Source organism: Hypanus sabinus, chromosome 5, assembly GCF_030144855.1.
Source record: "Hypanus sabinus isolate sHypSab1 chromosome 5, sHypSab1.hap1, whole genome shotgun sequence".
Classification (NCBI taxonomy): domain Eukaryota; kingdom Metazoa; phylum Chordata; class Chondrichthyes; order Myliobatiformes; family Dasyatidae; genus Hypanus; species Hypanus sabinus.
The window spans coordinates 1,451,776-1,465,498 of NC_082710.1; the positions used below are offsets into that span (position 1 = coordinate 1,451,776).

Below are 13,723 nucleotides of genomic sequence, written 5' to 3' on the forward strand. Positions count from 1 at the left end.
AAAAACTCCTGCCCCTCGCCCTGAAGAACCTGTACGTTGACAGGATCCAACAAACCACAAGGATCAGGATAATAAGGTAAGCAGTTGTTTTATGATTATTGAAGTCTGCAGGTGCTGAAGAATTAGGCAACAGGTCTTTGGCCTGGTCGATTAAACTGTATAATTGAATGACCAGCACAGGATGGGACAAACGTTAGATACAGAGGGGAAAGGGACTCCCCTGTAACCTATTCGGATGTTAAGTGCAGTGCTAACAAAGAAACTGGGAAATGGTGTGTGACCACCAGGGGGAACTTGGGATATAACCCCTTGAGAACAAGCAGTAAATTTAATTTGGAAAACGAATTGCAGTAAAAAGTGGAAATTATTGATTAAAGAATGGAAAGATAAACTGATACCGAATGGAATAGTACTTTACTGGCCAGCTGGAGGAACAATGCACGTGATAAAGGGGTGTAGAAGTATGTACGTCAGAAGGAAATCCCAAGAGATGAGAAACATTAAAGGCAGAGTGTGAATGGGTAGATGGGAGAAGAAAAAGAGAACGAGAGAAACAGAGGAAACAGGCAAAGGCAGATATGGATAGGAAGGTTTAGATCGGCAGTGCCGCGTGCAAGATCCAGCGCCAATACGGGATCCTGAACCCATGGCTGGCACACCGACCCTGTTTGAGGACAGTGACCACGATGAGGATTGGGCACCCACCTTACCAGGGGCCAAGTGCACCCGAACCCCAATCCTCCCTGTACTGAGAAACGGTGGCCGCTCGAGTAAAACAGCAGCGGCAGGGAAGGGGAGCTTCCCTATACCCTGAGATCCAGGAAGGGAATACCAAGGATTATTCCAAGATAGGGAGGGAAGAATCCAATAAAACCCCGGAGTTAATGGTTCCACTAAGACAATTGCCCACCCGAATGCTGCCCAGTCCACAAGCAGTGGAGGGACAGCCCTCAATAATTCCTGTGTACGCACCCTGGAAGCCTCAAGAAATGATAATGATCATGAAACAGGCCCCAGATAGAAAAGAAAAACCAGCACAGTTTGCTCAGTATGTCCGCAGTACTATACAAATGTACAATGCGACCCAGCAACATTTATTCGGTCTCTGCTGCATGATTCTCTCAGCTGATGAGGGGCGGAAATGGAAGGCAGAATTAAGGTATCAAAACTGTCAGGAGTTACAGGCGGGAGTCCATAAGAAGAATGAACAGACAGATCAGATTATTCAAGCCTTGGAGAGGGCTCTCCAACAACCTGTAAACATCACTAAAGTACTTGAATGCAAACCTAAGCCTGGGAAATTGGGACCAGGAGCGATTGGAGGCCTGCCACGGCATTTTTGCAGGAGACCAAACCTCTAATAATTCCGTCCCCCAGTTTAGTGAGCCAACATGATTAAAATAAATAATATGGATTGGCTTGACAATGGCCGAAAAAGAAATGCGACGAGCTTTGACATATTACTGGGACCCAGCTTTCGAATCTCGATCAACCCCGAAGGGAACTAATATTGAAGGTGAATATGTTCAGCAGGAAGGAGGATACGAATGGGCTATATCTGGGGATCAGAAATGAGAACAAAAACCTACCAAGGGACAGGTGAGGACAACAACTTGTTTAGAAATTGACAAACAAGGATGCTTCACCTATCACCCCACCAGCCTCTGGATCCAGCATATTATCCTCTGCAACTTCCACCACCTTCAACAGGACCCCACCACTAAGGACATCTTTCCCTCTCTACCCCCTCTGCTTTTCACAGGGATTGTTCCCTCCACGACTGCCTGGTCTACACGTCCCTCCCCACAGATCTCACACCTGTCACTTATCCCTGCAAGCTACACCTCCTCTCTTACCACCTTTCATGGCCCCATCAGTCCTTCCAGCTGAGGCAACACTTCACTTGTGAGTTTGTTGGGGTAATCTACTGCATCCAGTGTTCCCGGTGCAGCCTCCTCTACATCGGCGAGACCCGACGTAGGTTGGGGGACCACTTCGTCAAGCACCTCTGCTCCGTCCGCCACAACATACAGGATCTCCCAGTTGCCACTCACTTCAACTCTCCTTCACGTTCCCATTTGGATATGTCCATACATGGCCTCCTCTACTGCCATGATGAGGCTAAACTTTGGGTGGAGGAACAACATTTCATATACCGTCTGGGTAGTCTCCAGCTCCTTGGTATGAACATCGAATTCTCCAACTTCCGGTAATTCCCTCCCTCTCCCTTCCCTTCCACAATACCCCCTCAAGCCCGAGGTAACATTTTAGGAGGATGGAGGCTATTTTGTGGATCCAGCAGGGAAACGATGTTCTGGCTATGTGATAGCGACGGACAGTGAAGTAATTGAGCAGGCCTCTTTTGAAATAGCTGTCTCCGCCCAGAAGGCTGAGCAGTTTTTCTGACTTGTGCCTATATCCTAACAACAGACTAAAGTGCAAACTTTACACAGACTCCCGTTATGCATTTGGAGTTATGGGATTCCTGACTTCCTCTGGCCACCCTATTAGTAATGCTATCTTGTAAACAACTTACTCACCCCTCTATAGCTACCTCTAGTTCGGCTATTATTAAATGTGCGGCCCATACTGGGGAATCTGATGAGATACCTAAGGGTAATGCTAGGGCTGATGCAGTGGCCAAACAGCCAGCCTTGAACCGCACACTCCTGATCCCCTCAGGAAATAAGCAGGCCTCTATTAGACCTGAACCATGGATGGGTATGCCAGATATGGGGGAAATACATACGTTCCGGGGGATGCTCCCGAAGGAGTGTGAGAGTCCTAAATGCTTACACAACATTGTGTGCCGAATGGCCTGTTCCTGTAGTGCACTGTTCTATGTTCTAAACAAGTCACACCATTATTGTGATTGCTTAAAGCCTGATTGATTGATGAGATGATTTTACTGGCTACTATTGAAATAACTGTCAATGACAGATTCACCCTTTCAATACATTACTAAAATTACCTTCTCTCTCTTCAACTCCTCCTTCAGCATTTCTCGCAGTTTTCGAGCTTTCTGGAGCCTTTCTAGGTCAGATGGAATTTTTGCATTTTTAGGTCGTGCCGGTGAGACACTGGGTGATGGTACAATTCCTTTTGTAGGTGTGCCACTCGGTGTTATCCTCTCCTTAAGAGGCGAAGATAGTACTTTCCGTGTCACTGGCAATCGGGTAGAACTCACCCCAACAACTGACTCTTTGTGCAGAGGGTTTTTAACGGGAGAGAACTGTGGTATTTGAGGAATTGGGGTTTTCTTTTCTGGCAGTTTAATATTTGGTCCTGAAGAGGGCTTCCGCTTTTCTGGTGATTTAGCAAGAGTTTTCTCAGTGGTGGTGATCTGCGATGGAACAGAACTATCTGGGAATGATACCACATTGGTCACAGGAGTTAAAAGACTTTGTTGCTGAGGAGATTTTTCTGTTAGGTTGATCGACTGCTGCATAGACAAAGATGTTGATCTTGGTTTGACCAAATTCGGCATGGTAGAAAAACGTTTCCTTCTTTGCAAAGGTGCCATAGATGGCTTTCCTGGAGCTCCAGACTCTCCAGTTTTATCAGCTTTTTCATTCCTTCAAAGAAAATTCACAATTTTTAATTTTATAGAATACACACAAAAACTGACAAACATGTAAGAAAAAAATCCTCTAAATGTTCTTTGAAAAGTTTTGTCAATTAAAATAAATATTGAAAGGCCAAGATAGAGTGGATGTGGAAATAATGCTTCCTATTTGAGAGTGCCTTGGACCACAGGGCATAACCTCAGAATACAAAGACATCGCTTTAGAACAGAGATGAGGAGTAACCATTAGCCCGGGGGGTTGGGGCAGGGTTAAAGCAAAGGTTGATATATTCTTAATTAGTCAGGGCTTCAAAGGTTAAAGGAAAAAGGCAGGAGAATAGGGATGAGACGGATAATAAATTAGTCATAATTGAATGGTGGAGCAGACCCAATGGGCTGAATGGTGTGTCCCATGCTGTACTGTTCTGTGTTCTGCATTTCAAAAATGTCTGCACTTCCAATACAATTTTCACTCCTATGTGGAACAGTGGTTTGATTTTGTTGGTAATGTTCTTTTACTTAGCAATTGTTTTTACCAGTTTACACAACTGCTGATTAGAAAACTATTCCTTTGTATCCCTTTCCTTTATTCTTCCACCTTCTGTAGACCAACTGATTCCTCAAGTCACTGAAGAATTAAACATTCTACTGAGTACTCAAGTAGGATAGATTTTAGTTTGTAAATTATCTTTTGAAAAAGAAACACAAAAAAATAGAAAAGAGGTCATTTGACCTTCTGTTCCTGGTCCATATCTCAATAAAATCATGACTGATCTCCCACTTGATTGCTCCATTTCATCCCCCCGCCTCACCAATATCCACTCTCACTCTATGGCTTCGCTGTTGAGGCTATCTACATGTGCTGTGTAGATGGCCCCAACAGTCAAGCCTCTCCGGAATCAATGAGAATTGTAGGGATACAAGCAGGAAGGAAAATGTACATTTTTTATTTAATGTGTTTAATTATTGAAATGTTAGGGTAATGGTTTATTACTGTCACATTTGTATTCCATCTATCCAGCTAATTCCAAACATAAGTACATTGAGGTAATAACAAAAAGAAAAGCAATTTTTGATTTTATGGTTTGTAAATCAAGAAAAATAAATTTTTTAAATGAAAATTACATTTTGCTACCTCAAACATTTTCAATGTTTTTCTTTGAATAAATAAAAACATTTCGAACACATGACAGTTTTAAATGTCAGCAAAGTTGGGGAAAGAGCTTTGCCAGTTTTCCACCCCAGTACTCAGCTGTTTATAAAACCATTAGACATAGGAGAAGTAGGCCATTCAGTCCATGGAGTCTGCTTCACCATTCCATCATGGCTGATATATTATCCCTCTCAACCCTATTCTCCTGTCTTCTCTCCATACTTTTAATGTCCTGACTAATCAAGAACCTCATAAGTAGGTTTCTGCACTAAGTCATTCAGGCCCTGCCACCACTGCACTCTGGGATGTTTCAATCAACTTCAAACACAGAGTGATAGCTGTCAGTGAAACGAGTAAATTAAATACAAAAACCCATTATACTGTCAATGGAATTCTGTCCAAACTCAGCAGCTCACAACAGCCTTCTCTATCGGTATGTCCCAGTTATTTGAAGGATATACTGAGCTACCAGGGAAGTTCATAACCCTAACTTTGGAAGTCAGCACCCATTTGTGCCTGGTTTTCTGTCATTAATCACAGCATGTCATACCATATCAAAATCCAGAATTCTCCCATGAAATGCACTTAATTCTCATACAACCATGGATATGCAGGACTCTTAAAATTATGATTGGATAATTAGCTAAAATATTTTTAAATTAATCTGTTTATTCAAACACAGCAAAAGAAACACATCCCTTTAGTACGAACATTCTGACTCTGCAATATTGAGACATACAGATGATAGTGAACCAGCAACCTACAGCTGATACAACTAATTATTAATAGAATTATGTATGAACAAGGGGTGTGATAACTATAATTATGCTGCTTTTGCACTATATTGAACAGAATCAATACAAACTTGTTAAGTGGAACATTTTCCTGCTGTTCATCCAAGTCATCTCTGTCTCCATGTTCAACACTTGCACTGGGCAGTGGTGTCACTGGCAATGGCCCAATAACAGCTGGAGTTTCAACAGCTTCTTTCTCATTGGAAGGTTTTCCTTCAGAGATTAGCTGCTGGTCTGAAGTACAAGTCTTGTCATCCCCCTTGCCAGTTTGTGATGGAACCCTTCCACCAGGTTTCACATTGGGTCTTATGCTGAGTCTTGAGCGACGTAACATTCTGTAAGGTATAAGAAATAATCAACCACAAAATTTTACACAATCAACCGCCTTCAAATGAATTTCTGAATATTCCCATTTTCAAATTTTACATTCCCTATTCTGGAATCAGAAAATATGTTCATTCAAACCACAGAGGCACTTTAAAATTATTTTAATTTAAATTTTTAAATTAAAATTACACATTAAAATTATTCCAATATTGTCAAAAATTTCTATTTAACTGAACAGGTTAATTTTCCAGATTTTCTTCTACATCACTGGGTTTAATTAAATCATTGTCCACCTCCTGTTGCCACTTGCCACTTAGTAGGTCAGGACTATTTTAACCTCAGTACACAAAGCATTACAAATACCTGGGTCAGGGTGGACAGGCCAAGTGCTCTCCTGATCAGAATATGCAAATAATCTTCCGTAACAATTCAGTGATTCGACACATTGACAGCTGATGGATCCAGGAGGAACTAAAGCTTCTACCCAACAATCAAAGGAAGGTGACATTGATAGCATTGTCAAACAGCACCTACTCACCAATACCTAGTTTGTTTTTTTATCCCCCAGAACCTCCCTTGGTCCAAATAGACCATAGAGGTGAATAGTCTGGAATCAGACCTCATACAAAAGAAGACAGTTTAGTCGTTGGATGTCATCGTCATTGCCGGAGTTCCTCCCGAAGTGGGGGGTGTGCATTGATAACTGTTCAACATTCAAATCCATTCACTATTTTGCACTACTTGGCATTCGCAGCGGACCAATCAATCCGCAGAAACAGAGCTTCGCACAGGTCAGGAGAAGAGTTTAAAAGAGAAACACTTTGCAGGGCTCAGCGCATTAGAGGCAGACCAATCAATTCACACTCTGAGCAACCTTAGTACAGGTCGGGGACAAGAATTTTAAAAGGGATCGTTTCGCAGGGCTTTCTGCATTAGCGGCAGACCAATCGATTCACAATTTATTAGCAGGAGTAAATAAAAGTAAAGCAGGGTCAGAGCAGCCATTGTGGGAGTGGACCAGTGTAGGAGTGGGAACGAGGATTTTGCTCAAGAGGCTTCAGCGGGGAGGTACAGGTAAGTAGCAGGTAAGACTTTTGTAGTGGTTGAATAAAAACTCACTAAATTACAGTGAATTAAATGTACAGGTGATGTAGGATCAGGTGATTGCTGTCGCTGCATGATGTGGGAGCTGGTGGAACCACTGTGGTTCCTGGTGACCACATCTGCAGTGAGGATTGGCTGTTTGAGGAAGTCAGGCCCAAAGCTGATGACCTGGAATTTGAGCAAACACTGCGGCATATCGGGGGGGGGGGGGGGGGGGGGAGAAGAGTTACCTGGATTCTCAGTTTCAGGAGGTAGTCACACCCATTAGATGAGCTGCCTCAAATCCAGTCTGTGGTCAGGAACAAGAGGGTGTGACTGTAAGTGAGGTGGGTAGTGGGATCCAAGAGACAGTGCTGGAAGAGCATCAGCCCTTGAGCTTGACCAACAGGTCTGAGATTTTTGTTCCTTGTGTGGATGACAGTGGGGGCTGCAGGAAGGATGATACCCAAACTGTGGCACTGTAGTTCAGGGAGCAATTCAAGAGGAGGCAGAGAAATGTAGTTTTAATTGGGGATAGTGTAGTCAGGGGAATAGACAGAGTTCTCTGTCACGAGGATGGAGCATCTCGAAGGCTGTGTTGCCTGCCTGGTGCCCAGGTTCAAGACATTTTATCTGACCTACAGAAGAATTTGCAGTGGGAGGGGAAGACCACATGGGTACCGATGACAGAGGTAGAACAAGGAAAGAAGTTCTACCGAGGGAATTTGAGCAGCTAGGTACTAAATTAAAGAGCAGAACCAAAAACCAGAAATTAATCTCTGGATTACTACCTGAGCCACATGCAAATTGGCAAAGGATGAAGAAAATTAGAGAGTTAAATGTGTGGCTGGTGTGGGAAGTGGGTTTGAATGCATGTGAAATTGACACCAATAATGGGGAAGGAGGGAGCTGTTCCAATGGGACGGGCTCCACCTGAACCATGATGGGACCTTTATCCAAGCGATTTGCATAACTAGGACAGTGGATAAGGCTTTAAACTAAATAGTAAGGGGATGGGTTCAACGGACTGAGAAAGTGTGGATAAAGCTAAAGAAAAAACAAAAGTTAAAAATGAGAAAAGCAAGAGTGGAGTGAAAAAAAGTAAAGTGCAAAAGAGTAAAAGATTACAAGGTCTTAAAAGCACAATGAGTGTAAGGGTACTTTATTCGAATGTCCATAGTACTCAAAACAAGGTCAGTGAACTTGTGGCTCAAATCAGTAGAAAGGGGTATGATTTAGTGGCCATTACAGAGTTTGGTTGCAAGTTGGAGAGGATTGGAAATTAAATATCCAAGGATAGGTAATATGGAAGGATAGGCAGGAAGGTAAGGGAGGTGGGGCTTGCTCTTAATTAAAGATGAGATCGGCGTTATAGTGAGAGACGATATAAGATCTAAGGAGCAGAATGTTGGGTAGAGATTAGGAATAGTAAAGGGAAATAAAAAAATCACTGGTGGGAGTTGTCTATCAGCCACTGAATAATAACATTACAGTGGCACAGGAAATAAACCAAGAAAAATCTGAGGCAAGCAAGAATGGAACATCAATTATCAGAGGGGACTTTGATTGCATATAAATTGGGTGAATCAAGTTGGTCGAAGCAGTCTTGAGGAGAGTTTCATAGAATGCATCTGTGATAGCTTTCTTGAATAGCACGTTACCGAACCTGGAAGGGAACATGCTATCTTAGATCTGGTCCTGTGCAATGAGACAGGTAAAATTAGGGATCTTGTAGTTGGGGCTCCTCTTGGGAAGAGTGATCACAGTAAGATTGAATTTCTCATACAAATAGAGGGTGCAATAGTTCAAACTAAAACCAGTGTGTTATGCCTAAACAATGGAAATTACAATGGGATAAGGGAGGATTTGGCAAGTGTAAACTGGGAAGAAAGACCTTAACTCCGAGTGGAGTCATCGGGACGCTGTCATGATGGCGCTTTTTTAGCAGGCTTTCTTGATTTTACGAAGCCGAGTTGCTAGCTCGATGCTCAACCCAGCACCGATGGAAAGCATGCAAGGGAGCCGGCTGGGATCGAACTTCGCTCCAAAGTCCTGCACCGATGCCCCTACGCCACCAGCCAGCTATAGACTGGGAACACCGACTATATGGTGGGACAGTTGAGGAACAGTGGAAGACTTTCAAATCACTCTTTCATGGTGCTCAACAAAAGTATATTCCAGTTAATAGCAAAGACAGTACGGGTGGGGACAGCCAGCCTTGGATAACTAAGGAAATAAAAGAAGGCATCAAACTAAAAGCTCATGCATACAAAGTCACCAAGAGTAGTGAGAAACTGGAAGATTGGGAAAACTTTAAAAAGCAACAAAGTATCAGTAAACAAGCAATAAAGAAAGGGAAGCTAGATTATGAAAATAAACTAGCACAAAATATAAAAACAGATATTAAAAGTTTTTATAATTATATAAAGCAGAAAAGGGTAGCTAAAGTGAACGCATCCTTTGGAGGACAAGAAAGGGGAATTGATATTGGGTAATGAGGAAATGGCCGAGGCTTTGAATGACTATTTTATGTCCGTCTTCACGGGGGTGATAAATCTGTAGAATTTGTTGTCACAAATGGCTGTGGAGGCCAAATCATTGGGTGTATTTAAGGCAGAGATAGATAGGTTCCTGATTAGCCAGGACATCAAAGGATATGGGGAGAAGGTAGGGGAGTGGGGATGACTGGAAGAATTGGATCAGCCCATGAATGAATGGCGGAGCAGACTCGTTGGGCCAAATGGCCTATTTCTACTCCTATATCTTGTGGTCTTATGGTCTTAAAATGTACACATCAACTACATTTCAAATGTTATCTAAAGCATTGACAAACAGCTGTTTAACATTGCCAATGTACTATAAGCAACATACACAAAAAGCATTGCGTTTGGTTCTGGTCGCCTCATTATAGGAAGGATGTAGAAATTTTAGAGGGGATGCAGGAGATTTACCAGGATATTTCCTGGATCAGAGGGATGTCTCATGAGGAAAGATTGAGCAAACTGGGCCTTATCTCCTTGGAGTAAAGGAGGATGAAAAGTGACTTGATAGAGTTGTATAAGATGATAAGAGGTCTAGATAGAGTGAACAGCCAGCGAATATTGCCAGGAGGCAATAACACAGGACATATTTTAAAGGCGACTGGATGCGATCTCAGAGATATTTTTGTTTACATAGAATGGTGGTCCATGGACCTGAGCAAGGACTTGGACCCATTGCAATTTGCCTATCGCTACAATAGGTCAATGGCAGACGCAATCTCAATGGCTCTCCACGTGGCCTTAGACCACCTGGATAACACAAACACCTATGTCAGGATGCTGTTCATCCACCACAGCTCAGCATTTAATACCATCATTGAGAAGTTGCAGAACCTGGGTCTCTGTACCTCACTCTGCAATTGGATCCTCAATTTCCTAACTGGAAGATCACAGTCTGTGTGGATTGCTGCTAACATATCCTCTTCGCTGACAATCAACACTGGTGCACCTCAGGGGTGTGTGCTTAGCCCACTGCTCTACTCTGTATATACACATGACTGTGTGGCTAGGCAGAGCTCAAACACCATCTATAAATTTGCTGATGATACAATCATTGTTGGTAGAATCTCAGGTGGTGATAAGAGGGTGCACAGGAGTGAGATATGCCAACTAGTGGAGTGGTGCCGTAGCAACAACCTGGCACTCAACGTCAGTAAGACAAAAGAGCTCACTGTGGACTTCAAGAAGGGTAAGACGAAGGAATCCTCATTGAGGGATCAGAAGTGGAGAGAATGAGCAGCTTTAAGTTCTTGGGTGTCAAGATCTCTGAGGATCTAACCTGGTCCCAACATATTGATGTAGTTATGAAGAAGGCAAGACAGTGACTATTAAGAAGGAGATTGAAGAGATTTGGCATGTCAACAAATACACTCAAAAACTTTTATTGATGTACTGTGGAGAGCATTCTTACAGGCTGCATCACTGTCTAGTATGGAGGGGCTACTGCACAGGACCGAAAGAAGCTGCAGAAGGTTGTAAATCTAGTCAGCTCCATCTTGGGCATTAGCCTACAAAGTACCCAGGACATCTTTAGGAGCGGTGTCTCAGAAAGGCAGCGTTCATTATTAAAGACCTCCAGCACCCAATGCATCCCCTTTTCTCACTGTTACCATCAGGTAGGAGGTACAGAAGCCTGAAGGCACACATTCAGCGATTCAGGAACAGCTTCTTCCCCTCTGCCATCTGATACTTTGGACACTACCTTTTTTTAAAAAACATACAGTATTCCCGCTTTTGCATTTAAAAAAAATCTATTCAATATATGTATACAGTACTGTTTTACTTGTTTATTATTCTTTTCTCTCTGCTAGATTATGTATTGCATTGAACTGCTGCTGATAAGTTAACAAATTTCACGTCACATGCCAGTGATAATAACCGATTCTGATTTAGAACACACTGCTGGGGTGGTGGTAGATGCAGATACATTATGAACCTTTAAAAGACTCTTAAGATCGCAATATGAATGGAAAAAAATTGGGAGGGGAGGGGCTATGTAAGAGGGAAGGATTAGATTGATTGGAGTTTGCTAAATGCTCAGTACAACATTGTGGGTGAAATAGCATGTACTTTTTAACTGTGCTGTATTGTTCTGTGTTCTAAAAGGTAACATAACCCTCAAAAGCATGCCACTTTGAAATCCATGAAGCATAAACCTTAAGGTTACTAATAAAAGGAAGTGGAAGCATCAATTTAATTGGATAGCATTGGGTATTGGAATTGAGTGTTGGTATGGGTATTGGTGTATTGAGTATGGGCATTGGTATTGGAACCTCACATGACGTTCACTATAATAAACTAACTATAATAGTCATGCAAAAATCATTCAAAGGCCTTTACTGAAAGTAATGATCACCATGCAACCATCACAAACACCTCAGAAGAGAACTTTAAAAAAACTTCCATTAACTCAAGGCTTCTTTCCTGACTTTCCAAACGACCTAGCTATTATTAAATATTTTAAGATGATGGCTCACAGGAGTCACCATGCGCACTTGTCAAGCGTGAATCAGCATCACAGCTATATAACTACCGCACTAAGACTCCGGCTCTTTTATTTCACTGCAGCTGCTCAGGGGAGAGATGTCACCCTAAAACCCCGGGCAATATCCCAAGCTCTTCTCCCGCTCTCCAGACCAGGACTGTGCAACACCGAGAGTACAGGTTAAACCTTTTCTGCAATAATTGCGTTGAATTTTATGGCCCCAGAGTAGATGTCAGCCCTGCCTGAGCGGGGAGTGAGCCAGGAGCCCCGGGGAGGAGTAGGGATGGGAGTGAGAAGAGGGAGTCCCATTTCCCCTTATCAGTTCCCACAATAGCCGTCTGTCTGGGTCCCCTCATCGAATTCCTGAGCACATGAAGGCTGTCTGACAGACTGGAATCAGCGTCCACCTTCCCTAAGACAAGTCCTGAAGACTGGGCACCTCCGCGAAACCCCCAAACCAGCCAAGCCTACAACCTCACCTGGACCTCGAGGCTAGGCCCGGCCTGGTGTCCCCTTCAGCCCCGGTTGCTCTCGGGCCTTGGTCCGGGCCCACCCGCCTACCCGCTCCAGCTGCGACCACCAACCTGTAATGGGCGCCGGCACGTGTTGTCAGGCGGCATGAGGACGTCAACTTCCCCCGGCTACCGGTCCGGACCACCTCACATCTTCTCCCTGCCCGTCTCCGCCTCAACCCCGACCCCGTTCCCAGCAACCACCGGGAACGTCACTGAAACGGGTTGGACTCCGCCGGGTCCTACCGCTCACCATCCAGCCCGACAATTGTCTGATACAATTCACGTTCATGCTCTGCGGAACCTTTTAAATAGAGCATCTGCTGTAAATACTTCTAGACCTGTCCGATTTCAGCTTCCTAAACCGTACATTTGCTTCCTGAAGAAGGGTTTTGTCCCGAAACGTCGACTATTCCATAGATGTTGCCTGACCTACTACTTTTTTCCTGCGTTTTGTGTTACAATGCTTCCTACATCGGATTTGACTAAACTTTCAACATTCACCTTTAAATAAAAGTCACTCAGGTGTAATACCCTAACTGTCCCTATACAACATCCGTTAATTACTTTCCTGCGCTCCTTGTTCTGTTTATAGTTCTTAAACTGTTCATTCAAATGTTCACATGTATTTCAGTTTGACTACTAGCTGCACTAGAGTCTTGTCTGTTATAGTATTGTCATGTATCCGCACTCGGCATCAATTCTGGTATAATTTCATATTCTGGCAATAAAGTGATTCGGAACTTTAATTAAAAACTCGTGCATACAAAGTCGCCGAGAGTAGTGGGAAACTGGTAGATTGGGAAAACTTTAAAAAGCAATAAAGAGAGGATAGATTATTAAAATAAACTAGAACAAAATATAAAAATGAATATAAAATTATGAAAGGGATAGATAAGATAGAGGCAAGGAAGTTGTTTCCACTGGTAGGTGAGACTAGAACTAGGGGACAAACCTCAAGATTGAGTAGATTTAGGATGGAGATGAGAAGGAAATGCTTTTCCCAGAGAGAAGGTAAATCTGTGGCAGTCTCTGCCCAATGAAACAATGGAGGCTATCTCGGTAAATATGGTTAAGACAAGGTTGGATAGGATTTTGCATCATAGGGGAATTAAAGATTATGGGGAAAAAGCAGGGAGGTGGAGATGAGTCCATGGTCAGATCAGCCATGATCTTATTGAATGACAGAGCAGGCTGGACAGGTCAGATGGCCTATTCCTGCTTTTATTTCTTATGTATGTTCTTCCATTTTCCCAAACCTTGC

General features: G+C 43.1%; 1 protein-coding gene across 1 annotated transcript in view; it reads right to left on the minus strand.

The window, feature by feature from the left end:
* Positions 1-12,654, minus strand: part of LOC132393882 (transcription factor TFIIIB component B'' homolog) — a 143,306-nt gene extending 130,652 nt beyond the window's left edge. Inside the window, exons 1-3 of the mRNA XM_059969288.1 lie at positions 12,532-12,654; positions 5,584-5,847; positions 2,972-3,575 (exon numbers count right to left, since the gene is read on the minus strand). Coding sequence (XP_059825271.1) covers positions 2,972-3,575; positions 5,584-5,846 — 867 coding nt within the window. The 5' untranslated portion in view covers position 5,847; positions 12,532-12,654. The remainder of the gene's footprint in view (positions 1-2,971; positions 3,576-5,583; positions 5,848-12,531) is intronic.
* Between the last annotated feature and the right edge of the window lie 1,069 nt (positions 12,655-13,723).